Source organism: Perna viridis, chromosome 7 (genome assembly GCF_037379345.1).
Source record: "Perna viridis isolate PV_CMFRI_1.1 ecotype Kerala chromosome 7, ASM3737934v1, whole genome shotgun sequence".
NCBI lineage: Eukaryota > Metazoa > Mollusca > Bivalvia > Mytilida > Mytilidae > Perna > Perna viridis.
In genome coordinates this window covers 6,749,682-6,776,137 of record NC_142451.1, presented here as the reverse complement: position 1 = coordinate 6,776,137, position 26,456 = coordinate 6,749,682, and the positions used below count along the sequence as shown (strand labels likewise).

Genomic DNA, 26,456 nt, shown 5'->3' with positions numbered 1-26,456 from the left:
AACATAGTCTATAGTGACGTCACATTTTCTCTGCCCTATGTTTTGAATATGTCTATGGCGCTGTCATATTTCATTGGTTATGAGAACAATTTTAGAACACGAGCGCGCCTCACCTTGTCTTACACAAGTCATCTTAACTCGCAAAGGGCCATTTCCGGAAGAGTTATATTTCAAATACTTACCCTATAAAGTTTACATATTTCGTTTCGGGTTTCTACAACTAGATGAAATAGTTTTTCTGCTATATTTTCAAATGAACTTCTGATATCCGTATTATCAACGAATGCTCTTCCACATGGTTCACAATAATCCACTGATTGATGTTCTTGACCTCTAATTGTCACACCAATGACAGATAAAATAATTCCTGGAAATCAGATCTTTGTGTTCGGAATACTAATCTTATTATACAAATTTGTTATTAGCAAAGAATAAACTTGAGGGACACAAAACAGAAAATGTGTTAACATAACTCAATTTATCTACATAGACAATAACAATAATAAAAAGATAAAACAAATCCTCTACTTCTATCGACACATAAAAATCGTACTCTGTAGGTAGTTGATAGTTGTGTTTCTACAAAGGCGGTTAAGTTCAATATTTAAGGCTTTGCTGATTTTTTCGATGTCTATCGTTCTTGATCATAGAAAATTGTTCGCCGAACACGATTCTGTTTCTTTGATTTTTAAACTAGAGCATGTTCTCAAGTCTTAAAAATTTGTTTTATACCTTTTACGTTTCCTTATTTAAAAAAAAATGAAATAGATAATTATATTTTACTTCATTTTTATCTCTGATTGATTTTTCATAGTCAAACACATTATTCTCTAAAGATGAACTTGCAAAATGCAAAAATATTCCTTATATTATTTTAGCAAATGTCGGTATGTTGTACAGATGTTTCAATGAGTATATTCTCATTAACGGAATTAGAAACAACTACTCATTTGAATAACAAGAAGTCATGCATGAGGAGAAATATGTTCTGCAATATCACACGAGAATAAAAGAATAGCAATAACGGGAAAAGGCTCAAACTCATAGTATATACTCCTTTGAAGGTCCTTTGTATGCTATTAACAGACAACAAAAATATTGAATATTCAAAACATTAGGCTTATTTGAAGATATATTAAAGAAACACCTACAATTACACCTTTACTTTAACTTCTACTACTTAATCGGCACCAAAAACTTGCTAAAGTCCCTTTATAACAATAATGTATTTTGAACCTAGGCTAAACGAACAGTTGTTTAAATCGATCCATTTTTCAATTTTAAAACGGGTTCGGGATTAGACAGGTTTTACTGTATTGCAAAGTTATCACAATAAGATATTTTTTTTCTTGAAACAATTAAACAGAGAAAGAAGTACCATGTTTGCCGTTTCAAACGATCGGCATAAAATATTGTTTCATCTTTAAAAAAAGTAATTATATTTCTTTCATACCGTTAAGAATTCTGCATAATTTCATTTTTGTGTGTTGCTTGCTATTCTTCTGTAGACATATAAAAAACCTTCGGTACTGTAGCGAAATTTATAGCCGACATTTTGGTCAAAAATTTTGTTATTCACTTATACGTGGAATTTTATCATATGTTTCAGAGGAATTGGAAAATTTTGGACGATAGGAAAGATATACTCCCTGTAAACTGGCCTCTAGCACCTATTTAACACTTGTATTTTCTACTTATACGATGTCTTTTCATACTTCTTCGCTGCTATGCGTTTATTGCTCTAGAATGTAAATTTTGAATAAAAGAAGTTTTATCTAAATCTTTAAGACAAAGGTAAAAAATATGATATGGTTCACAAGATGAGCCGATAAAAATGTGGTATTTACGTCAATTGGTTAAGTGAAGTACAGTTCCGACGCAAGGTGCCATTCAATTAAACATTGCAAAACACTTAGCAGGTAATATATATATCCGGAAAAACGCTTTTTTGTTGAACAAATACCCTTTTTATTTTGACTTTGTTAAATAGAGAAATGCGTGATATTGTGAAATGTAATGTTTTTTTTTCTAAAATCATCATGGTAAGTTTCATCTTGAATTGATTTCTGTTTTGTCTTAATTCAAACACGTAATAAACAGCTGAATATAATAAGGTTTTGACTGTAGACTGTTCCCATGACAAGGGCAATTATAGTTATGGCATTGCGGAATATAGGCGTGATCGGCATTAATGTAAAAGTTGATATTAAATAATGTTTAAATATATTATTGATACATTATGTTATCATGATATAGAAACAACAATTCTTGAACCAATTAATCTCAGCATTGAAGGTTTCAGGGAGCATAAAAAAATATGTAGCCCATTTAATGAAAACCTGTTTAGTAGTATCATCATTAAGGACATAAACACAGCTCTATTGTATTTTTAAAATATTAACGATATCAATACAATTATTTGACATTGCAAATACAAGCAAAAACATGCATTTTATTTTAAATTTGCCCAATGGCTTTATCATAATTGTTCTAATTTCTCCGTAACCAAACTAGTTCGTTTTTTTATTAAAACGGATGTGTACTGCTAAGGTAAAAAAAACCCCACATAAATCATTCCTATATTCAGTTTTGAACTAGATCTAAATGTTTTATGGTCATTTACTTTCTGTCTTTGTATTTCTGTTTTATCAAAAATATTTTGTTATGTCTAATTCTCCTAGCGTTGAACCTCATCAGTTCTCATATTACAACACCTGTTATTTTTAACCTTACTAATTTTATCGTTATGACATATTTTCGTAAAAAAAATAGAGACACAAGTGTCAAGCGAGTGGGAATCGTACAGCATACCTGAAAACCTTAAACAATCTACAGCCTAAGTCGCATACTAACACTATTGCACACACCCGACATACAAAAAGAAAAAAAAACAAAACAAAACAAAACAAAGGGAACATTACTTAAATATTAGGGTCGATCAATGGAATGTCAATGCCATTTTGCTTCAAGGAATATATCAGACATGGAGGTCCGTAAGATAATCAAAACTATAGATAGGTTAAATGTAGGACGTTCATGTGCAAGCCTCAGTCTATGTATTTTCGACTTTTAGTTCTCTGGTATTACTTCCTTGTAGTTCTGGAATTTAAAATTCGAAGATTCATATAATAATGGACATTGTACATTTTGTAGGAATATGACTTTTTCGAAAGTTTGGAATTTGACTTTAGATTTTCGGAAAGTCAAGATTTAAAAAAAATAAAATACTCATGGTCTTGGAATTTCATACTTATCCGTATAAATATATCTTTAAGCAACCGAGGTGGCAATTAGAAGTTTTAAAATAATCAACGTTAAGGTGGACATTCAGAAGTTTAAAGAATAGTTTTCAATCAAAACTATGCTATCTGTCTCACAAGAGTATATATAATCATTTGGCATAACATCAATAGCTATTTTAAGAACAATGTTTAAAGACATTGGACCTAACCATGTTATGCAATCGTTTGCCTTAAATTTACGGTGCTATTGCAACGATATATTTATTTGAGGATGAAGCATGTCAATATTAACTGTACTCTAATTATTCACAATCTTCTTCCGTCACAACATATAAAAGTGTATATGTTAAGCATATGCAACTTCTATTTTGATTTTGTATTAATAATAAAACACTTCTATGTTCACAGACGTAAATAAAGGCTCATCTTATTCAATTTTTCTGCGTGTACTTTAGTTCCTCTGTATTTTTTTATTTTCGCCTGCTGCTGTTTGTGTTTTTGCCATAAATATCATCACGCTTGACCTTCATTATCGCTTTATTCTTTCTTACGGAAAGATTATACCATAACATTATATCTAAATGTTGATAAAGAAAAGTAAATGAAAAATGAATAGTTGTAGCGAAACAAAATCAGTCTCACACGTTAAAAAAATATACTTTATTTTTATTTATTTTTTGCAGAAATTGTTTTGTCTCATTTATTACCACGAGTGACCTTAGTTATCGTTTCTTTACCAAATACTATACCAAATCTGTTTCTAAATGTTGATACAGAACGATATCTGGAACGATGTCCGCCCATCTGTCTGTCTGTATATATATTTGCTTGTTTGTCTATCATTATGATGCTCGTAATAGATTTGAAAATTACAATGAAGGTCTTGTTGTTGTTTAGATGGACGCTCTTTTCTGCTTTTATATAATTTTATACATATATACGTATTGGAGTTATCAACAGAACTAATATTTTAATGGAAATCAAAAGAATGTAATCCAGGGACCATACATAGAATACAGACACATGAATATGAAAGAATACAAATAACATGTAATAACAAACAATAGTAAATGAGCAACTAGGACTCCACTAAAAACAGGAAGCATGGAGCCAGGAAACACAAAAAGGATTAAGTGAGATTTGGATGTATCCAATGCCTCTGCCCAGCAAGCCTTTTTAATAAACCGAAAACGGGGAGGTATATGGTGATAGTGATATCAATCCATTCATCCATCTGCAGCTCTCTGGGCACCACTACTCAATCCGCTCGTCCATCTCCAGGTCTGAGGGTACTTCCACTCAAACCGCTTAATGGAATTGGAATTTTGATGAAATTGTCACAAGGTCTATATCACATGATACAATTAGCGGATAACCACTATTGTCACATTCGAGATGTAAGTCAATGAAAATATATCTGTATGTAATGTTAAAGAGTTAAACATCTTTTTTATTCTTTAATAGGTTCTAAAGAATTTCAGTTTCGTATATATGTATAAAAACAAGTCGGCTGGGAGAGGAGCACATTTAGTACAATTGGAATGCCAACTCCTTGTTGAGAAATAGCTCCTCCAAATGAGCAAAATGATGAAAAACAGAGGACATATTAGCACATATGCGATAAAACGGAAAAGATGTGATTAAAGAAAAATGTGTTATTACTTTGGTTTTGTAGTTGAACCAACACTGTAACCAGCGAGTTGCCCGTTAATTTCATTATTACTATCGATCATGGAACATTTTTATTTTACGTAAGCGGTGCATTTCGAATTTTTGTGGGATAAACAAAGTATCAGCATTCTAATGGGCACTAATTGTGTCCCTCATTAAACCGATCTGTTCCCTTTATTTCTATGAATCTGAGTTCTTTCAAATCTTGTGAAAGAAATAAAAAGTATAATCATTTTACATATCGTTATACTGATGATATTCTCTACATAAAAGGGAAAAGGAAAGACCACATTTACATTAAGGTAGGCTAATGCAAAATGAGCTTTTGTAAAATGCACAAGGCTATGCAAAACTCGAAATCTTTGAAGTAAATGTGGATAGCCATCTTGCAGAACTCTTCTATCTGAAGGACGATAGTAAGCAGACTTTATTGATTTTAACCGATGACTTCCGATTAGCTCGTTACGTCATTAAGTCAGTTCGGTACTGACACAAGTACTGCATAATTTATGTGGAAACAATGAATATTCTATTAATATTTCTACATTCCTGTTTTTCTGATCACCAAAACATGCTGTCTTTGCAAGCTTGTGACTGCACAAATGATAAAAGAGATATATTCAAAAAGGTTTTTTTGACTGGCAACATGAACTCAGACACACTAGCTTTATATCTGCAAATCCTGCAGTTTGTCAATTTGTCTGACATTTGCTCACACCTTGTGCATTACTATATTCGTCCGTATATTTTGAGTTGTATTTACTTTCACACTAAACAAACCTTGTGACGTCATAGGTCAAACGATTATGGTGGCGACCACAGGAGCGGGAAATTAAAATGCCCTTATTTTAAATGGCGATTAATTAATTAAGAAAAGGAAATTAACGTTTTTAAATTTAATTTTCGTGACTGGCACAATAACATGGTCTTCTCCTTTAATAATACTTAATTTGTAGAATGGATCCCGTTTATTTATCCACCAAAATTAGAAATTAGAGAGACTAAGAAAGCTTTATAGTGTCATTTGTAGACCTTTAACCTTAAATTTACTATTTCAGTACAAAAATATATGACAAATGAGAAGATTTGTATTTTGAAATTATATATATATCCTATTCTTGAGCAGTACAATATAATCTAAAACTGCGTATGGTGTTTACATTTCTCATTTGTCAAGGTATATCAGAGCTAATAGAGACTATTATGACTTCTAAAATACAGGCTTTTTGACCAAGGTTATGAGAGAGTACGTCTCATACGCTGCCTTAAAAGTCTTGTTTTCGATATACATATCTTATTGAAAAATATTCAGTTTCTGACAAACATATTATAAATGCTGGATATTCCTAATACCTTCAATTTAATTTTCTGTAGTTTTTACTTGCATATTATTATTATTTTTCATTATTTCATCTTGAATTTGACATACTTTCCACACAAAGTTCTAGAATTTTTGAAACTTGTGTCTAGAATTTACATAATGATTATTGTATTTTGTCCTTTTCGATCTATTTTTTTGTTCATGTCTTCCGTACTGTCATGACTAGGTTTTACCTATTTTACTGGTGGCAATTTGATGCTACCCATTTGTGTTGAAATACACTGGAAATAATGAACCATAATGGAAGTTGGCGATTTAACGCGCTATAAAACCTGGTTTAACCCACCTTTTTTGAAACTCCTGTACCAAGTCAGGACCATTACGTTGGTTTTCCGGTTTTTGCCCTTATATCGCCGTTTGTTATAAGGACTTTCCTTTAAGACTATTCCTTTGGACTACTGCCTAGATTTCATCTACTTAGGCAATAAGAAATCTTTTAGTGCATTTAACAAAGGAATAAGCAGGGTCAAACACAACCTGGTATTGTTTATACCTTGTTAATTTCCTGCAAGACCAACAAGTAGATGTATATCTATATAGCAAAATTCAAGAACCCACTTTAGGTCGCTCATTAATTTGGATCTTGCATATAATCGGTAGAAACCCTTTTCAATAATGTTATAACAGAACAACGACATTTACCTTTCGCCCTGAGTGAAACATGTGATTATTTTATTCTCTCAAATACAGATACTTATAGAAAAAAAAACTACTATATAAATGAACAAACAAGAAGTCATTATCGATAGGTAACAGTAGAATTATTAAACAATCCACTTTACATGATGTTCAATAAAATATATTGTTTTACAAAGATAACAACATTTATCGTGGTCTCCCTTTCCGCTACATTGACGATAAATGATCATCGAACAATTCCGACAATTATTTAAGTGCATTTGGTTTGCAGAACTTTTGCTAAAAACAATAAATACATAATGCCGGCATAAAATATCTTACACAACAAATAACATTAAGTAACTAAAATAATACATACAAAGTAACAAAAGCACATGAGCAACTCGGACTGGGAGCATGGAAAGGATGTTTTATATCTTTTGTCGAACTACTTTCGTCTACTATCTGGTGTTCATTGTAAATTATCATGATTCTCATATGCTAATTTTGACTTGAAAACATATGATAATTAAATGTTTGTGAAAAACATATGATAAACAAATAATAATCATGTAATAATTATATGCTAACTGTAATGTATGATTATCATATCATTTACGATGCAAACCATATGATTTCCTCGTCTGACATTTTGTATGTGTGCCATGTAAAGATTTAGTTCCTCTTTGACGAACTTGTTCATACTTTTACCTCATTGTTTTGATACAATAGTTTACACTTTACAGCACAAATACTTATCATGGTTATAATTATTTATAAGGTTTATATGCCTTATTGGGAACTAGCCGTGTTCTTTCTCAAAACAACTTGAACATTGAGAAAAAAAGATGACCAATTATTTGTAGTGAAAAAGGGACACATTTTTAACTGGAATCAAACGTATCTGATTTGATATTTCATTTTATAAACATTCATAGGTTCCATGGTAGAGACTCTTAAGTAAGCAATGATTCTAAGTAAACTAATGTTTTAAGGGCTGAGGAATTTTAAATAAACATTATTACAAGATAAACCATTTTTTTTTAAGATCTGGGAAGTCCTTAGAGAGCAACGATTTACAGTTCGTCTTTTGTACTTATTGTTAGCTTTTATCGTTTTTCCATTATTGTTAGTTTGTATCAATTTTTCGTGATTTCATAAATGGCACTCAACCTGTCACAATACGGATTTTCGAAAGAAAAAAAGGAGATCGAAAGACACATTAACTTTTACTTTCGAAAATTGACGAGAGTACAGACACCGGTACTTGTTGGGTTTTAGTTTAAAGAATATCTCACAACTGATCATTACGTTTATACAATTTTATTAAATCTAAAGTACATCGTTCAAGAGTCTATCGATATGCCTGTAAGGCAAATATTCTCCTTTGCAAAGAGTCAGTAAAGAAGGTTGTCTGTTTTGGTTACCACGTTTTAATCGTTTGCATTTGTGAGAATATGTTTCATCACAAATTCGTTCAGTTTCACAAAATCTTCTTTCGTATTATAAATATTTGCACTTAATCTGATGTAAACTTTGTCATCACAGCATGTGATCGCAGTTCCTATTTTAAACTTTTCAGTGACTTCTGTCAAGGCTCTGTCGCTGTCATCCTGTAACAAAATGAGATACTACTACAGACATACCAGGTTTTTCACTAAATAATGATGTCATTGTTTACAATTCCTGGTAGAATTCGTTTTTGTGGAAGATGTATTCTTGTGATAAATTTCAATAATAGAAGATTTCGAAGAATCAAAAATGAGTTATATATTTCTATCGGTATAATCACCCTATACATCGTTCAAGAAGTTTTGAATTACGACTGCACCACGTGTTTATGTAATACATTTTCAGTGTTGAGTTTGCTTTATTAGAAACTCATCAGTCAAATCAGAGTAGGATTTGAGTCTGGACATTAGAATTTTCTGCAAAAATATATACTGAACATGAGAAAAAAGAAAGAATTTGTTTTGTAATGGTTTAAACGTTTTAAGCTAAAACATATTCTGTGCAACTAAACATCAATTTGTAACACTAGTCATAACGTTTGCCAGCAATGTTGTTTTGTTTCAAGTAGCATGTAAGATATTTCCGGGCCTTTTTATTTTTCAGATATGATTATCTTTCTCAGAATTGCACATGAGTTGTGTGTATCTTGCATGATTAGGACATGTTTTTAGTTTAATTTTTTACTGTATTTATTTTTATACATGATACCGAAAGTTATTGTGTCATTCATGAGATCTTAACCCATTTTCCATAGTAATCCATTTATTGCTGAGGTCATGAGGCGATTACCTTTTAGTTCGTTTCTTGATTATAAGCATGGTTATACTATAGTTTTTTTCAATATTTTACAGCACACACGAATACAACATTCTTTCGCCAGTAGCGCCGTGCATGTTCGGGTGTTGAAGAATAGGCCTGCAACAGCGCTTAGATTGTCGTAAAAGGCGACTAAATAGTGCTCAGAACCTTAGCCAGGGGCTAGGGCGCTCTGCCCACAGAGAAGCTGGGATGTGTGCCCCAGGCGGTGGAATGGGGTACCCCTGTTGTGTTACATGCTGGCCTTGACAGGCTATAATACGGAAAACCTGTCCGCAAACCATAGTGGTGCACCGTGTTGGGAAAGATACCACGTTCCTCGCACGTTAAAGAACCCTACTGTGGTATTCTCCCGGAGTAGGAACCACAGGGCTCCGCCACAGGAGGCTAAATTGCCAAACCCTACCCACCTCTCCCCATTTCCAGTGGCAATCAAAATTTGTCGACCCTATTATTCTTGTGTCCCATCCCTTTTTCATTTCATTATCATTTCATGTTCATTTTATCATCAATTTCATGTTCATCGTCTGAATATAGCTGAAATATTGCTGCTCGGACGTTAAACCCCAACAAACGAACAAACGTTCGCCAGTAATAAACATTTATTTTGTTTTTCCTTTAACTTTAAGACTTTTTGTTGTTTTATATTTATCACAGACGGATAACTCCCTTTATTCCTTTGTAACAATTAATCGTACAATGACGATGTGTGAATGTAGACGTAAGAAAATGTCGGGTACAGGCGTAGACGACGTGTTTTCTTGTGACTTCTATCATCAATGGTTTTTGTTGAAACTTATCATCCCAAATCCAAATCGACTTTGAAAAGTGTTTGCAGATTTGAATTCCAAATGAATTTCACTACATTTTGTTTTGTTTCAGATTGTTTTCCCAGATTGAGTATTGGCACAATCAATTCATAAGATATATAATTTTTTAAACAACTAAGAATATCTACGGGTTTGCATTTTATGTAATTAATCTGTACTACTTACAAGATTTTTTATCTCTATTCCAAGCACGTTTGATACAGGCAGACGAACCATCCGGATGTTTGGAGCCTCCATTGACTTTGGTACCTGCAGTTTTTCTGTACCCCATGACGATGTCATAAGTTCTACAGCTTCGTTCAAAAGTTCGTCCGTATACGATGTGATCTTTTCCTAAAGATGGAGTGAAAATGAAACAGGCAGCAAGTGAGCACGTAGTCAAAAATTAATCGATTCATGTGAAATTCCTTTGTCATAAATAAAGATGCGCAGGTTTTGAACCAAAAATTATTTAAAGCTGGAAGTTCTGTCAATAATTTGGTAATCACCGTCCAATTATACACACCATTTACAGTAATTTGAAAAAAGATGCAACCCCTGTGAATGTTTTGTTTTCATTACTTACCTGTTTTTACCGGTACGATATACCTTTGATGGCCCGAAATACCAAATTTCGATTTTTCATACTATTAAAAATTATTTTAAGGCTTTTGACAAGATTCACGTAAAACGTTTTTAGTATAAAGTCATAAATCCTAGCTTTTGGTATCATATCAGTGAGAAACAAGTATCAATGTAAATCGAATTTTCATACAATGAAACTCCACTTTCGACATTGGGAGTATTATTTCTTGATGAAATCTAAAAAAATAGCAAACTGTCATTGTCTTGGCAAATGAAAAGTCACAAAGGACATCAATGGATAAGAACAAGTAATTTTGCACTAGACAACAATTATTTGATGAAATAAATGTTCTTACATGTCCTCCTACATAATTGTAGAATTGAATAGCTGCTGGCACTGTACAAAAAGCACTATAGTCCCGAACACCCTGATCACTGAAATCTTCTTGAAATGTCTTTGTATAGACTAGAGCTGTGATTAGTGGCCTTATCCAGTTTTGATGCTTCTTACTGACATACATTATTCCGCAGTTCCATGGAGTATAAAGCCATTTATATAGGTTTCCTGGAAAGATAACAAAAATACAAAAAGCTTCGATATGGAATGTTAACTGCGACTGCTTTTATTTCCATCGCCAAAATACATTCTTTATTGAAAAGACATGTACAGTCAGTGACTATAATGGTTTTGTTGTATGAGACATAAACAGAAAACTTACTTAGCATACAACTGATATTCAATTTGGGCAAAGAACTATGTTGTTGCCGAATTAAACAAAATTCGTATTAAATATTTTGCAATGTGACGGTCTAGAACTTATCGTAGGGGTGCAAGTAATAAAATAATTTAAGAAGAAAAAATCATAAAATAATAATAAAAAACAAGGCAAAGCATAATACAGAATAACATTAGCAAACAAAATTAAAACAAGTTAAAAAAAAACTAAAATATAATTTAAACGCACAAACAAGACTTATTTACCATATTGAATCACACAACTTTGAAAAAAAATATTATTACTTTTGTATCTCAAAACTATCTGTTGATGTATTTGCATTCATTATGAGAAAAATTTTAGATGTACAACATATGTAAACATATTTTATAAGAAGGAAGACTTGATTATCAGTTAATTCATACGATCAGTTTTTCAATTTTAACAAGTGAAACTGTTTTGCACTTAAGGAGTGAGGGCGAAGAGACGACTATTGAAAGCTCATTAATATTTAATAAGTAGTAAAAACATACTCCATCTTACAAAATGCAAATATGTCTATTTTTTGATTTAACGCAATTCACTATTCGATACATCTATTTCGAAAAAAATGGAAGTAGGGAAAGAAATCATGCGAAATGTAATAGTCATTGTCCTGAAAAAGCCGAATGCGTATTAGGAAAATACTGCATGTCGATCAAATATTATCTTACCTAGATAGAAATCTGGGTCTAGTTCTCTAATGTTTAGATTAAACTGGCCAGGGCCATGTGCACCATCTACTACACACATAACTCCAAACTCTTTACATAGCGGTACCAATTTTTCAATAGGCATTCTAATGGCGGACGGACATGATATATGCTCTGGAATTAATTCACTATGTATTAAAATGAGTACATGTTGACAAAAAAGTATGCTTAATGGGGAGACTGTCCCTTGAAAATCACCCCCAAACAAAAACAAACAAACAAACAAAAAGAAAAGTATTTTCGAATTCGCAGTGGTTTTTGTCATTTCATGTAAAATAATTCAAGAAACACCTGATATCTTGCACGGTACGCTATTCCTTACGAAATTTACTTACGAGGGATTTACATTTCATTTTCGAAAATGTAACATGTAAGACTAGATGGAATGATTTTAGTACGACAAATCCAATAGCCAATGTGGTTGCGTTTTCAATAATTTTGTCACGAATCAGAAGATGAAACTTGTTTCAGATATGATTATCTTTCTGAGTAGATATATTATTCCTGTTATAGCCATTATCACAGCCCATTCAGCTAAAAATGTCATAAGGGATGAAAATATATTTTTATAGCCCTGTATCCGCTGAAATCCAAGAGGGAACACTTGTTTAACCTTATTTGTAATCTCAACATTTTCACGAATATTTCAGATTTTCTATCCAGCATTAACACAACTTTTTTTCTTAAGATTATAGCGTTAATCAAACGAATAGAATCCAGGTACAAAGACCAGACATAGGAAGCACATATACACAATAAAGAACATAAAGTAACTAAAATAATACATACAAAGTAACAAAAGCAAATGAGCACTTGGTCTTCACTAAAAACTGGTAGCATGGACCAGGTACACCGGTAAGGTAAGCGTCCTCTGCTTTATCAGAAGCACCCGCCGAGTTGCTCATAAAAAGTGTAGTCCAGGGTAGTCGAAAGAGGAAAGGAAAACTATGACACGTCTAACAAATCAGTTTTCATGGCGCAGATGTATACACCGTTACGATCCGCGAATTTATGATGACGACCATAAAACTTCTGTAGTGATGACTTCAATCTTGTAGCAACATAACCTTGTTCCAGAAGCCTACTTGTTAAAAGTCTAGCGCAATACAAAAAGTCTGCGTAGTTACGGCAAGCTCTGGCATAACGTAGGAGTTGTGATATGAACACTCCATACGCAGGTGCTGAGGAATGTTGCCACAGATGAAAGAAGAGTTGACAATTCTGAATGAAAAGTCATCACCTTTGTCTCTAAAGTTTGGTCAATAGTTTTCCCTTAACATCGATTTCTAAGTGTCAGTCAAGATATGAGGCTGACTTCACAGTGTCGGCAGTATCATTTATCTCAAGTTCGTTGTAGTAAATGTATCAAATCCCCGAAATTAGGATTGTTTAAAGAGAATATGTCATCTATATAGCGGAAACTGAGATTAAAGAATCTAACTAAACGATTTTTTCCTTTCGGATCAGATCAGTTACAAAGTCAGCCTCATAAGAGTGAAGATATAGGTCAGTAGGAAGAGGAGCACAATTTGTTCCCATATGACTGCCGACCGTTTGTTGAAAAACGTGTCCACCACGCTGGACGGGATATTAACTGAGTATGGGGAATAGAAGTATTCAGTATTGAAAAATCATAGGTTTTAATGCTATTATATTCTGAAAATAATCTTGAACTGATGGTCTCCTGAAGAACTTTCGTATTTTTCAGGATCCACATTGAATTAATACCGCCCCGTGCAGGTCCGGGTGTTAACAGAATAGGCCTGCAGCAGCACTAAGCTTGTCGTAAAAGGCGACTAAATGGTGCTCAGAACCTTAGCCGGGGGCTAGGGTGCTCTGCCCACAGAGCAACTGGGATGTGTGCCCCAGGTGGTGGAATGGGGTACCCCTGGCGTGTTACATGCTGGGGTTGTCAGGCTATAATACGGAAAACCTGACCGCAAACCATAGTGGTGCACCGCGTTAGGAAAGTTGCCACGTTCCTCGCACGTTAAAGAACCCTGCTGTGGTATTCTCCCGGAGTAGGAATCATAGGGCTCCGCCACAGGAGGCTAAATTGCCCGACCTTACCCATCCCCCTTTTTCCAGTGGCAATCAAAATTTGTCGACCCTATCATTCTTGTGTCCCATCCTTTTTTTCCCTTTCATGTTCATTTTATCATCCATTTCATGTCCATCGTCTGAATATAGCTGAAATATTGCTGCTCGGACGTTAAACCCCAACAAACGAACGAAATGAATTAATACCACTACGGAAGTTACAAGTGTTGTGGTGGGACTGTAGACCCTCTTTGACAGCTGTGAGTATAAAAAGTAAAATATTTGAAAGAGGTTTGGTGGTACTTTTTGCAGATCCAGCTATGTAACGTTGTTTGTTTGTATAGATTCGTGTGGCGTAATATCGTAAAATCGATTCTACGACGCTTTTAGTTAGCAAAACATACAGCTTGCAGTTATGGAGGGTGAGGAATTATCAAAATATCATTTTCAAAATCCAAAGATAGTTTTATTTCATGTTTTACATGTATGTGAACATGTGCCCCATTAATGTATTAATTAATTTTATACATCATGGAGTTTACCCTCCCCCCCCCCCACATTCCCCTTCCAATTTTAACATGTAAATATAAAATGCAAACTGTCTCAATTTCTTTTTCCTTTTAGGTAGAACTGGCACAGTCAACAAATACTTGAAATGGCCATACACTTGTCAAACCTTTCTACCGACTATTTATTGGTTTGGTTTGCAGTGTAGAACCAATGTTGTATGAAAACTCCATACGCAGGTTCTGAAAGGATGGTACCACTGATGAAAGAACAGTTGACAATGCTGATTGAAAAGTCACAATTAAATCACACTGAACTTACAAAACCTTTTGCTGTTTTAAAGACTATTTCCATTAGAATCTCATATGCAGTGTCAAATCTATTTTCCATGACACAGTTACCTTTCATTAATGACAATGTCATTTGTTACGTCATTGTTTATCGTCATAGGACACGAAATAGTCCTGACGTCGGGGAAGGTCACTGATCAGGGCAGATCACATTTTGGGCCTAAAATGCATTTCCGGTTATCCAACTGATCATTTTCACACATGCGACATGTTTTTGAAAATGACACCAGAATCCTAAACTCATACATTGTAAGTCAGTCCTGTACTCGATTTAGTCCATCATTTCCGAATATAAAAATACATGTATTTACTGTAAAGTTTGATATGCTTTTCAAAGTATGTATCCCAAAATCTATCTCTTTCCAATATAACTATGTGTTTTGCTCAGTGGAAATTGGTTTAGGAGGTTATCATAAACATGTGTGTTCTAAACTATATTGACGTCTTACCGATCACTGCAACTTTAACGTTTTTGTTGTTACGGAAAATTTCTCTGTACATATCAACCACCTCGTCCTCGTGTTTTATTGGGAACTTCAAAGCTAAACTCTTAACATGGATTCCCAAATCTATTGAAATTTGACAAAAAAAAAATAAATAAATAAAAATAAAAATAAATAAATAAATAAATAAAAAGTAATATATATTGTTCATGTTCATTATCATGTAGAATATGGGTGAAATAATTTACTTTACTAGCATTTTTGCAAATTCTGTATTGTTGTTTCCTTTTACTTTGATAGAGCAAAACAAATATCTAAATCATCTCCTTTGTATAGGCACATATCATATAGACAGTGATGAATTGAAATGTTAAATTGAAGTGGTGTGTCTGGATGAAGAACAAATCTTTTGATAAAAATGAAAATATTTTAAAACATGGTTCGTTCAAATTCAATTAAAAATAGATATGCTCTTTAAAGAATTTTGACTACCCTTTAGAAAGAGTAAACAACGGGACCACCATTCTAGCGGAAATCAAGGGAACCAAGGTTATAGCGGTAATAAAAAGAATGTAATCCAGGGACAAAGACCAGACATGAAAAACATACAATCACAACAAAGAACAAAAGGTAACTAAATTAATACATACAAAGTAACAGAAGTATATGAGCAGCTCGGATTTTAATAAAAAAAAGTGGGAGCATTGACCAAGTACTCGCTTCTATGTATGATTTTAGTTACTTTATGTTCTTCGTTGTGTATGTCTGTTTTCCATGTCTGGTCTTCGTCCCTGGATTACATTCTTTTGATTACCGTTATAACCTTGGTTCCCTTGATTACTCTTATATCTCCTTTACATGACCAAGAAAGTTATCAGTCGACCAGAGCTGCCATTTTTTTAGTAAAGGTATACTACCTATCAATTTGAGTTTTGACACAGTATTTGTTGTTGTTTTAAAACTTTTCCTGAAAATATTGTATTTTACACGTATAAAATTCCTTCATGAGGAAAAGACGGATAGAAATAATTACCTTCTGTGTGTACCCATTCTCTTGTTGCTTGACACGCGTTCTGCATTGATCTGTAAGTTTGGTCTGAGTACAGTATTGTATCATCTTTCCCAAGACGTAGAGATTTCAGGATACAATTGAGCCCTAAAATAAATTAAAGTATAAAAAGTAAGAATATCTGTATAATTAACTATACATTAAGGTTTAGGTTGACCAGTTACCAAGACGGTTTTTCTCAGATTCAATTTTTCAACTTATTATTTATGTAAATGAATGCTGACGAACGCCTAGATTTAACGAGTGTGCGGAACTTGTTCCACGCACGAGTTAAATCCTCGAGCGTTCTTGGCACGACTGATCATATTTTAGTTATTCATGATAACCAATTGATTATCCTATTTATTATAAAGACTTTCCCCATTCATTTAAATTCTGTAATTGGCGGATTGATATTATAGTTGTGACGTTTTGGCGGGAGAAAGTCCGAGAGAGTAATTAAGGGAACCAAGGTTATAGAGGTAATCAAAAGAATGTAATCCAGGGACAAAGACCAGACATGGAAAACAGACATACACAACAAAGAACATAAAGTAACTAAAATCATACATACAAAGTAACAAAAGTAAATGAGCAACTGGGACTCCACTAAAAACTGGGAGCATGGACCGAGTGTGGATATACCGAATTTATTTTATACTGTGAATTATCGAAATTTATTACACTAGAAACATTCGATAAAACTCGCTATCAATATGATAAAATCATATCAACTTACATTATAATAGAATTTTTGTTTACTTTTTCTTCTCGTATAGTCACTACTGGTAATGTCGTGGTCTATTAAACATGGTTTTACAGGAGCAATATATCTTTACATTAAATGACTCCAATTTCCAAGGTCAAGTTTAAATACAAGTGAACATCATTTTCTACCTGTTTGAAGTGTATGAGTCTAGTTAGGAATGTGATTATGTGCTTTAAACATACTTCCGGTAATTGCAAAACCGAAAACAAGCATGTAAAAAGTCAACATTGCTGTTACAAGAGCCGTTACATTTATTCCTTATGATCACTTATTTGTATCTTTAATATCTTTAACATTTTTGAAAACATCAAAAGTAATAGTTGGAAATATTCTCTATGCATAGCTTTTTCTGTCACTGACAAAAATCATTTGCAGTGCTCCAAAAATACTACTTCCAGCAACTTAAGGTATGGTCAAATAATCACCCTACCTTTGTTCTGAAGGCACTAAGATTTATCTGATGCCTAACTCATACACAGACACGTAATTTAAAAATATCTTGATATACTGAAAAGAATATTTGCCATATCACACTTCGCAATTCGTATTTTCATTTAACATTAAGGGAAAACATAAACTGCTATTCCTTTTATCTTACTCAATTTTTTTGGGTATCATTTTCGCTGTTTAAAAAAAAAATCGTTAGGGTCATACAGAATAAAAAAAACTTCGGGTACCATTTTTTCCTCGCTTTTCTGTCCACCCTAAAAATTAATAAATAAGTACACCGCAAAAATTAATACGTTTTCAGTATATGACTGCTTTAATGTACGAATATGACTTAAACTATAAAGAGTATACGTATTGATAAAACAGTTATTTATGTATTTACAGGTTCTACATCAATTAAAGCCCAAGTCGTCAGGTTGTTACCCATGATAAATTTAACACGATTACCCTATGGATGGAATTTTAATAATAACTAAATGAAATCGCTCAATAAACCAACCTAAATACGGTAAATGATCATTGAAAAAAAACAGCCAGTTAGAATTTAGTATGACAGGAATGAATTTGGTGAAAACAACCCCATCGGGATGAAACATATCAGCTCAAGGCCACCCAACTTTTTTCAATGAATGACAAAGAAATCCTCACACCACAAGGCAGACTGCAGCAAGTCGTAAAACACCATTATACACAGGTACAACGAAATACACTCTAGGAACATAAAAGTAAACCGAAAGTGAAAACAGAACAACCACAGAGGCCAGAAATGCCTGACTTGGGACAGGCACAAAAATGCGGCGGGTTCAGGTACCTTGGCGTGGTAACAACCCTCCAGCTTTTTAAATCTGGCCACTGTGGAAAAATATAATACAAAGATGCACACCTAAAATCAGTTCAAAGTTCCTTGTTTACATAGAAATAAAGAAAATAATCATGCACAAAGGACTACAATCAGTTCACTGATACACCAGCTCTAGGACAGTCCAAACCTACAAAAAGTTATGCAGTGTCAATCCAAATTTTTCACATGTGGGGGTTGAGAACTACGGTACATCATAAGACACAACTCGTGTCTTGCCGTTAACTGATTTTAAATGTAGTGTGTAGGTTTCTAAGTAAAGACCCTATCAGCGATTCAATGTTAATACCTAAACAACGTTACAAATACGAGTAAATCGAACCAATTGTGATAAGTAAACACCACATAATGGTGACAAGACGACGTCACCATCTAAAACGGACAGTCAATATAGGTAATGGGAAATCTTCCCTTTCATGGTAATTTTTAGAATTAAGATTGCCATATTGATATGAATACTAAGATTAAGAAACGGACATTCATTATTATTAATATTCGCTTTATTGAAAGGAGGTTTTCAGGATATATATCTTTAATCTCAGTTTCCGCTATATAGATGACAAATTATTGTTAACCAGTCCTAGATTCGGGGATTTGATACATTGTATCTATCCCAAAGAGCTTGAGATAATGCAGACACTGTGACGACAGCCTCATATCCCTGGACTTGGCCTCTTATTGACAACTCGGTGGGTGCTTCTAGAAAAGCAGAGGATGATTACCCTACCGGTTCACCTGGTCCATGCTCTTTGTGTTTAATGGAATCCGCGTCGCTCATTTTTGTTACTTTGTATGTATTATTTTGGTTATTTTGTGTTCTTTGTTGTGCATATTTTTTCCATGTCTCGTCTTTGTCCCTTGATTTCATTCTTTTAAAACCGTTAAATTTTTTGTTCCCTTGATTGCCTTTTCAGATGAATATTTAGGTCGTCGTTATTAAGAGCTAAAATATCGTCAAATTGTATATAAAGGTGTTAATTTTTCTATCAAATGTTGTTTTGAAGGGTGTATTGACTTTGAATTTAAAAATGATCTGCTTGAGATAACACAAGAATAAATATATATTAGTAGAATTAACATGGTTAAGTTTTGGGATTTCAAGCCCTGTGGTCCTTTTCACAAAACAAATCGTATTAATAGTGTAAAATTAGTCGTAAGTTATGACGTCACAATACTTTGATTTACTATGACGTCATAACTTACGACTAATTTTACACTTACGATTTTTTGTGAAAAGGACCACTAGCTATTTTTTTTACCAATAAATTTCTTTCTCTACAAATAGAATGACTACAACAGTGATACATGACTGGACATCTTTAATTTTACATCTGGCATAATTGCACAATGTTGCTTCTTTAGAATGCAAAATAGAATTTTTAATGTTGAAACTGAAAATGAGAGTGCAGTCGGAATACTATTGATGTTTTTTCATAGGTATTGTTTCAATGCTTAAATTGCCAAATGATGCCCCTTTTGGTAAGACGAGTACCTGCTGTAACGTTTTCAATAAACACAACATCATCCGGGTCTGCTTTTAAGAAATCAGCAATGCAGTGTCTGGCCTTATTCTGTCGAATTTTTCTATTTTTTCGTATCCAAATATCTGGAAATGTTTCAGCTTCCTCCCTTATGCTGTGTTGTAAAATAGTAAGCATGATAAGAGAAAAAAACTAAAACATATATACAGGAATACAATGCTGAGTGTGCTGTGTTCACTTGTTAAATCCCCAAGCTTTAAGCCATGACTAATCATATTTTGTTTTTCTTTCACGATTTATTAGCCATCAATTTTATCATATCGATGTTATCAAACATTTATTGTTACTTCATATGCGGTTAAATGCTTTAAACAGAGTTTTAAAAAGGAAAGAAGACGTAAACCTTGAATGCATTAGGTAGCACTAGCGAATTTCTCCTCTGTAATATATCGTTTTTGTCTTGATGTGTGTGTTTGTCGAATGTTTAAATGAGAACCCCTTAGATATGGCAAAATACCATGAAAATAGTTATGGTTAAAATTAAGGAAAACGTTCGCCATGACCTCAAACTGTGTTTGGCTCACTGTAACTAGTAAATGTTTTATCCTCCTCGTTTTATGTTTGTATGTCAAATGTTTAAATGAGGACCCCTTAGATATGATAAAATAGCATAAAACGGTAGTAGTTTAATTTGAATTAAAAAAAGTGTTCGCCGTGACCTCAAATTTCGTTAAGCTCTCTGTAACGTGCAAGTGTTTTAACCAGAGGAGTACGATTTTCCTGGTGAAATTTCATTTATAAAGAGCAAATTTAGGCCTTTTAATGGAGTAATCGTGCTCCTAGAACAATAATAAGCTGGAACAAGCGGCCTGTTGGTACACTGGTAATGTATAAAAATAATAAAAGGTAATGAATAAAAAGACGTAAGTTACTAGTGGAAAATAAAGGTTGTTAAAAAAATGTTCCCAATATTCTTAGCAAAAGTAATTTTTCCTCAGCAATGGGAATATAAACTGTCCATTTTGAAGATATTTATTTGAAATTTTCGACTCGTCTTAGAATAAATTTGTTTTTCACAAAAGGCGAAAACATGATTGTTTCAGTAAAAATGCATAGCCCTTACCCCGTAGGATATCAAATAGTTGCTGCCTTATTTATGTGATGGCAATTAAAAAGTATAAAACATTTCTAACATTGAGGTAAAAAGTGAGATATATGAAGTATGGCCATATTACATAATAACGCTGTGTGTTATGTTAGTTGCTGGCCCATCCTTTCAGACCCTCGTCAAAAGAGACTATTTAAAACACCTCTCAACTTACTTAATATAAGGACCATCGAAACGCTCTGTTGGCTGCTTTGTGTGGGATAATCAAAAATGTAAATTTCTGTTTAAAATGTTGAAAGTGTTATTGGAAACTATATGGTGTGGAGGCAGAATTACAGTATCCTTATTGAATTCTGCAACATGAAAGAAATTATAAATCATAAGGGAGACTTTCTCTAATGCATTCTTAATTTTATCTGCTTACTTTATCAATATGCAAACATATTTTCTATTGACGTTTGTGTCTAGTTTAGAATCATCATTTACATAATATAAGTCGTCCTGTGCGGATCCGGATGTCAGAAGAATAGGCCCGCACTAGCGCTAAGCTTGTCGTAAAAAGCGACTATATTGTGCTCAGGCTAAATTGCCTGACTCTACCCATCTCTCCCTATTTGCAGTGGCAATCAATATTTGTCGTCCTAATTATCCTTGTGTTCCATCCCATTTTTCATCATCATTTCATGTTAATTTTATCACCCATTTCATGTTCATCGCCTGAATAAAAATGAAATATTGCTGCTCGGTCGTTTAACCCAAACAATCAATCAATCAATTATAATATAAGTCAAATACTTCTAATAATTTCTCCAGATAATATATGTTCAAGATATAATTACAGTACATATTTATTAGAGGCTGTAAATAAAGAGTTATCAAGGGAACCAAGATTCTAGCCGAAATCAAAAGACAGTAATCCAGAGATAATGACCAGACATGGAAAACAGACAATCACAACAAAGAACATAACGTAACTAAATGATACAGACAAAGTAACAAAAGTAAATGAGCAACTCGGACTCAACTAAAAACTGGGAGCATGGACCAGGTGAAAGAATTCCATCTTGTCATATGCATCGTACAGAAACTGAAGCTTATTCATCTATAACAGAAAAAAAATATACATCAATATGATTTTTTGAAAATGTGTCTTTGTTAAAACTGGATAAAAACAAAGTGAAATGAAATGTTTCTCGATCACATAATATCTGCTTTTTTCTCATCTCAATGTGGATGTCTGGAGGTAATTATGGTAAGAGATTTGATAAAACAAAATAAACAGTGAAGAATAACATCAATGACAGGTAGAAGTATATAGATTTCAATTTCAGAATGTGTTTTTCAGTTAATGGTTTTCCTTTCGCGTTATTGATAGTAAGAATAGTCGTTAGGACAAACTATATAAAGCTGATGTTATTATATAACTTATCAGATATTTCTAATTCTCTTCATTGAGATTTATGTCAGAGATAAGATGATTTTACCATTGATGTGCTTTTTTAATCGCTGTTGGAACAATACCGTATGATGCGTGGTTAACATAAGTAACATCGTCTCGAAGTTTAAACTCTTTTTCTCTTATATCAAGTCCAAATGATGGTACGGCTTCCATTTCGACCTAGAATGTAAGGGTAACTGTTCAATATATGTATATGAGTTGATGATACACAATGTATACTCTATATGTAACAGTAAAGGAATATACAAAACCTACTAATCACCAAAAAATATTTCCAATAAAAACCATTTGATTACTTTTTTAAAACTTTTTTGGAACAGTTTATAACGATCGGCATTAACATTAAATGTACAATTGATACCAAACTTAACACATTAACTGTTTTAACGGGTTCAAGGTAGAATGCTAGATTTTATCAAATTTATTTCTAAGAATTTTTACAAAACGATTGCAAATATCACGACTACGACTGGTTAATTGTAGACAGAACTGTACTGAATTTGATACAAGAGTAGTCTACTAACCAGATAGAACCAGTTTGCATAGGTTTAAAAAATGGTACTTTATACATTCATACATATCATGTGTTTTTAAAATTGCAAAATCATATTTTTATTTCAAGGCGTAAATCGTCAACTTTTCGTTGCATCCAGTTTTATAGGCACGTTAATTTGTGTTAACTAACTATGAATTATGTATTGATGTAGGTGACAAGACCAGACAAAAATAAACAAAAACAAAAACAAAAACAAAAACAAAAACAAACAACGATGGGGAAAACCATATGAACCCATACCAAAACCGAAAACAACACAGCAACCCGGTTTGAATTATTGATCTGTTACACCGATAACATAAACCTACTTTCAAACAATGAAAATAATGAAAACAAACCCCCAAATCCAACAAAAACAAGATAAATGAATAATATAATGTGGAATAAAAAGCGAATAATAAACATCAGGTTTCATGTATAAGGAGGAAAATGATACAACACAAAAGCCAAAAATGTGGAATTTAATGATCCTTTGTTACTCGATCCACATGACAATTATGTAACAATAGTTTGCTAACATATGTTTATAATATAATTGTGAAAAATGATATATGTTTTTCATGTGAAAGTCTTATGATAGTAATATATCAACTGCAAGAGTAATAATCAAATGAACCAAGATTCAAACGGAAATCAAAAAAATATATACCAAGAGTAAAGACTAGACAGAGAAAAACAAAACACACACATACAATAAAGAACTTGAAATTATCAAAATAACACACACAAAGAAGCAAAAGTAAAATGAGCAACCCAGACCATTCAAAATTGCATGCTTGGTCCATGAGCACCAAAAGGGTAGGCGTCCTATGCTTTAAAAAACTATATGTATAACGTAAAAGAACATGCACCTTGAAAGATGAATGAAAGAATGAAATAATGTCTAACCAAATGGAAACAAACGAAATATGACTGAAACTGATATCATTCATTTCTTCATAATTCTAATCATCATATTCTTCATGCTTATAGCCTTTTTTGATTGGTCGAGAACGTCGTTGCCAGAAAGTTCATCCATGACTGAACTTCGTCAGATCGTTCATACATGCATGAACGCCAGTCAACTTGAAACCAGTATGGCGGCCGTGTAGTTTGAAAGAGGGTGGCAACGAACTGAACGGCATTATATAGCCGTAAGAATAGTTTATTACATGCACATTGATTTTACCGGTCAAGTTTGTTTACAGAGAGTAATTTTCAGCTGGGGGAAAGAAACTTATAACAGAGTCTGACTGAACCCTTGAAAAAACCTTGTTGTTCTTTCTTGTTGTATTTCCTTAATAATTATATTCCTGTTGAATTGTTTACATCTCGTATTTTTCAATGCCAACTATCACTTCGTCCACGCCGCCTTCACTGTCGTGCAGATAAAAATGTGTAAATACGTGTGCGAGGGAATGCGTGTTTATTGAAGCGTAAACATAAACACAATGTATTGATGTAACCGACTACGGCTTTGACTGTCGGATAGAATTATAAGGATTGAACAGCTATTTCTCCACTCCCAAGCATTACATGATTGGCCTTCGGCCGTGCATTGGGTTTGGGAGCTCCGAGATCCGTTCATACATGCATGAACGACCGAAAATAGCTGTTCAATCCTATAATGATATTTAACATGCCTTATATCGCTACAAAGCAAAGTACCATTTACATACAAAAACATGTGTTTCTTACGATGGGTTTTGAATTGCTACAAACTGACTACATATGTACTACGCAACAACTCACAAATGTAAACAAATAAAGTAAATAATGTTAATGCTAGACATCTTAACGTATGACGTTCAAATCGTGGCTGCTCAGCATATGTAACAATATCAATATAACTTTGTTCTTTCCAAGACATCTATACTTATACTGGGTAATTGCTACTATAACTTTAGATATTTCATATATTCAGCTTTTTGTTCATAAAAATATAATACAGACAAATAATAACAAAAAACAAGTGTTAAAGAAGACTGTAACATGATACAAAGACCAAAATGACGGAATACGTAACGGTTGGGCACAAAGTTTACCGCCATTAATAATATCATGAATGTCGTTTCGAAAACATTTTAATTTTTAGATCAAGATAGGGAAGCATGTATACAAAGATCAAAGCATGGCTCACATATTCAAAAGATAAAACAAGACACATTATCTTCAATGACTGTCATTTAAACACATATTTCATGTTATTATTTCACATTAAAAAAAAAGATAAAATGACTATATTCCATTCATTAAAAAGACCTATTACAGTATTCCCCGGTAAACATGTACTTGGTGTATGAATCCGGTGCAGTCCCTTAGAAACTGTAAACGGGTTGCTAATGGCATTATAGGAGTTATAACTAACGGAAAACATCACTACATCAATACACTTGAAAAGATATATTACAATTGTCGTAATAGTCACGTGATTGATATCAATCAAAACGAAGAGGACCGTTAAACATTTGAAGGGATGAAGATGATTTATTAATTGCAATGACTAAACGTTTCTAAAACATCTATGTTCCAAACAAATCTACATATTTTCACTTTACTTATGTAGAAGGAAACTGATTGTAGTAGACCCCCGATAAAGTAACAGCTAACACAATTGAAGTAAGATAAAGACAAACCTGACGGAAATCCATACATACTAAAACATGAATGATTTTAATGTTTCAGATTCGTTATAAATAAAATAAAATAAAAAGAGTGTGTTAAAATTAATTAAGTAATTGACATTGCTTTATCAACATATTATAAATGATTTTTTTTTATGAGAAAGTGACTGGTTTGTATATCCGTTGCCTTATTTCATTTTTCAACTACACGTCTCTTTCAATTTTTCCAACTAGTAATTAAAATTATAGATATACGTGCACATAAGAAATAAATTTGTAAAAAAGCATTTTTGGTTTTGTTATTGCTAGAATCATGCTTTACCTTGTCTCTGCAACCTGTGTCTGTGAATGTGGAAAACCACACTGGTATTGATTTACAAGCAATTTAAATCTTTTTTTTTTGCGGGTCGTATATCTTTTGAAGCGTTTTCAAGCGTGTCTTAACGTCATCACTATCAATAACGTTGCAATCAAGGTGAAAAACTGCGCAGAAACGAGGTTTAATAAAATAATAATATATTAATAATTGTGCAAAATGAAAAAAAATCTGATTTATACAGTAAATATTGAGTGATAACAATTCATTAGGACATAGTTCCATAAGTCAGTCGAAAATGTAACACAACATTCTACATACATGTACTAAAATTGAACCTAAGATTGACCGAAGAACGATTTATC

At 33.0% G+C, this 26,456-nt stretch overlaps 1 protein-coding gene across 1 annotated transcript; it reads right to left on the bottom strand.

The window, feature by feature from the left end:
• Positions 1–8,219: 8,219 nt before the first annotated feature.
• On the bottom strand, positions 8,220–26,171 carry LOC148611114 (uncharacterized). Its single transcript, XM_088591276.1, has 9 exons — positions 26,098–26,171; positions 22,642–22,775; positions 20,061–20,203; positions 16,476–16,598; positions 15,449–15,568; positions 12,064–12,216; positions 10,991–11,199; positions 10,236–10,403; positions 8,220–8,525 (listed from the first exon to the last, which is right to left on the bottom strand). The coding sequence occupies exons 2-9, from the start codon at positions 22,767–22,769 to the stop codon at positions 8,346–8,348; spliced, it is 1,224 nt and encodes a 407-aa protein (XP_088447402.1). The 5' UTR covers positions 22,770–22,775; positions 26,098–26,171; the 3' UTR covers positions 8,220–8,345.
• Positions 26,172–26,456: the final 285 nt, after the last annotated feature.

What these genes read in the sequence shown, in the direction of transcription:
- LOC148611114 (XM_088591276.1), bottom strand. Translation starts at nt 22,769, where the DNA reads ATGGAAGCCGTACCATCATTTGGACTTGATATAAGAGAAAAAGAGTTT. An exon ending in CGTTAAAGTTGCAGTGATCG is followed by an intron (nt 12,217 to 15,448) that starts GTAAGACGTCAA and finishes AATTAATTCCAG; the next exon opens with AGCATATATCATGTCCGTCC. An exon ending in GAATAGAGATAAAAAATCTT is followed by an intron (nt 8,526 to 10,235) that starts GTAAGTAGTACA and finishes ATTTTGTTACAG; the next exon opens with GATGACAGCGACAGAGCCTT.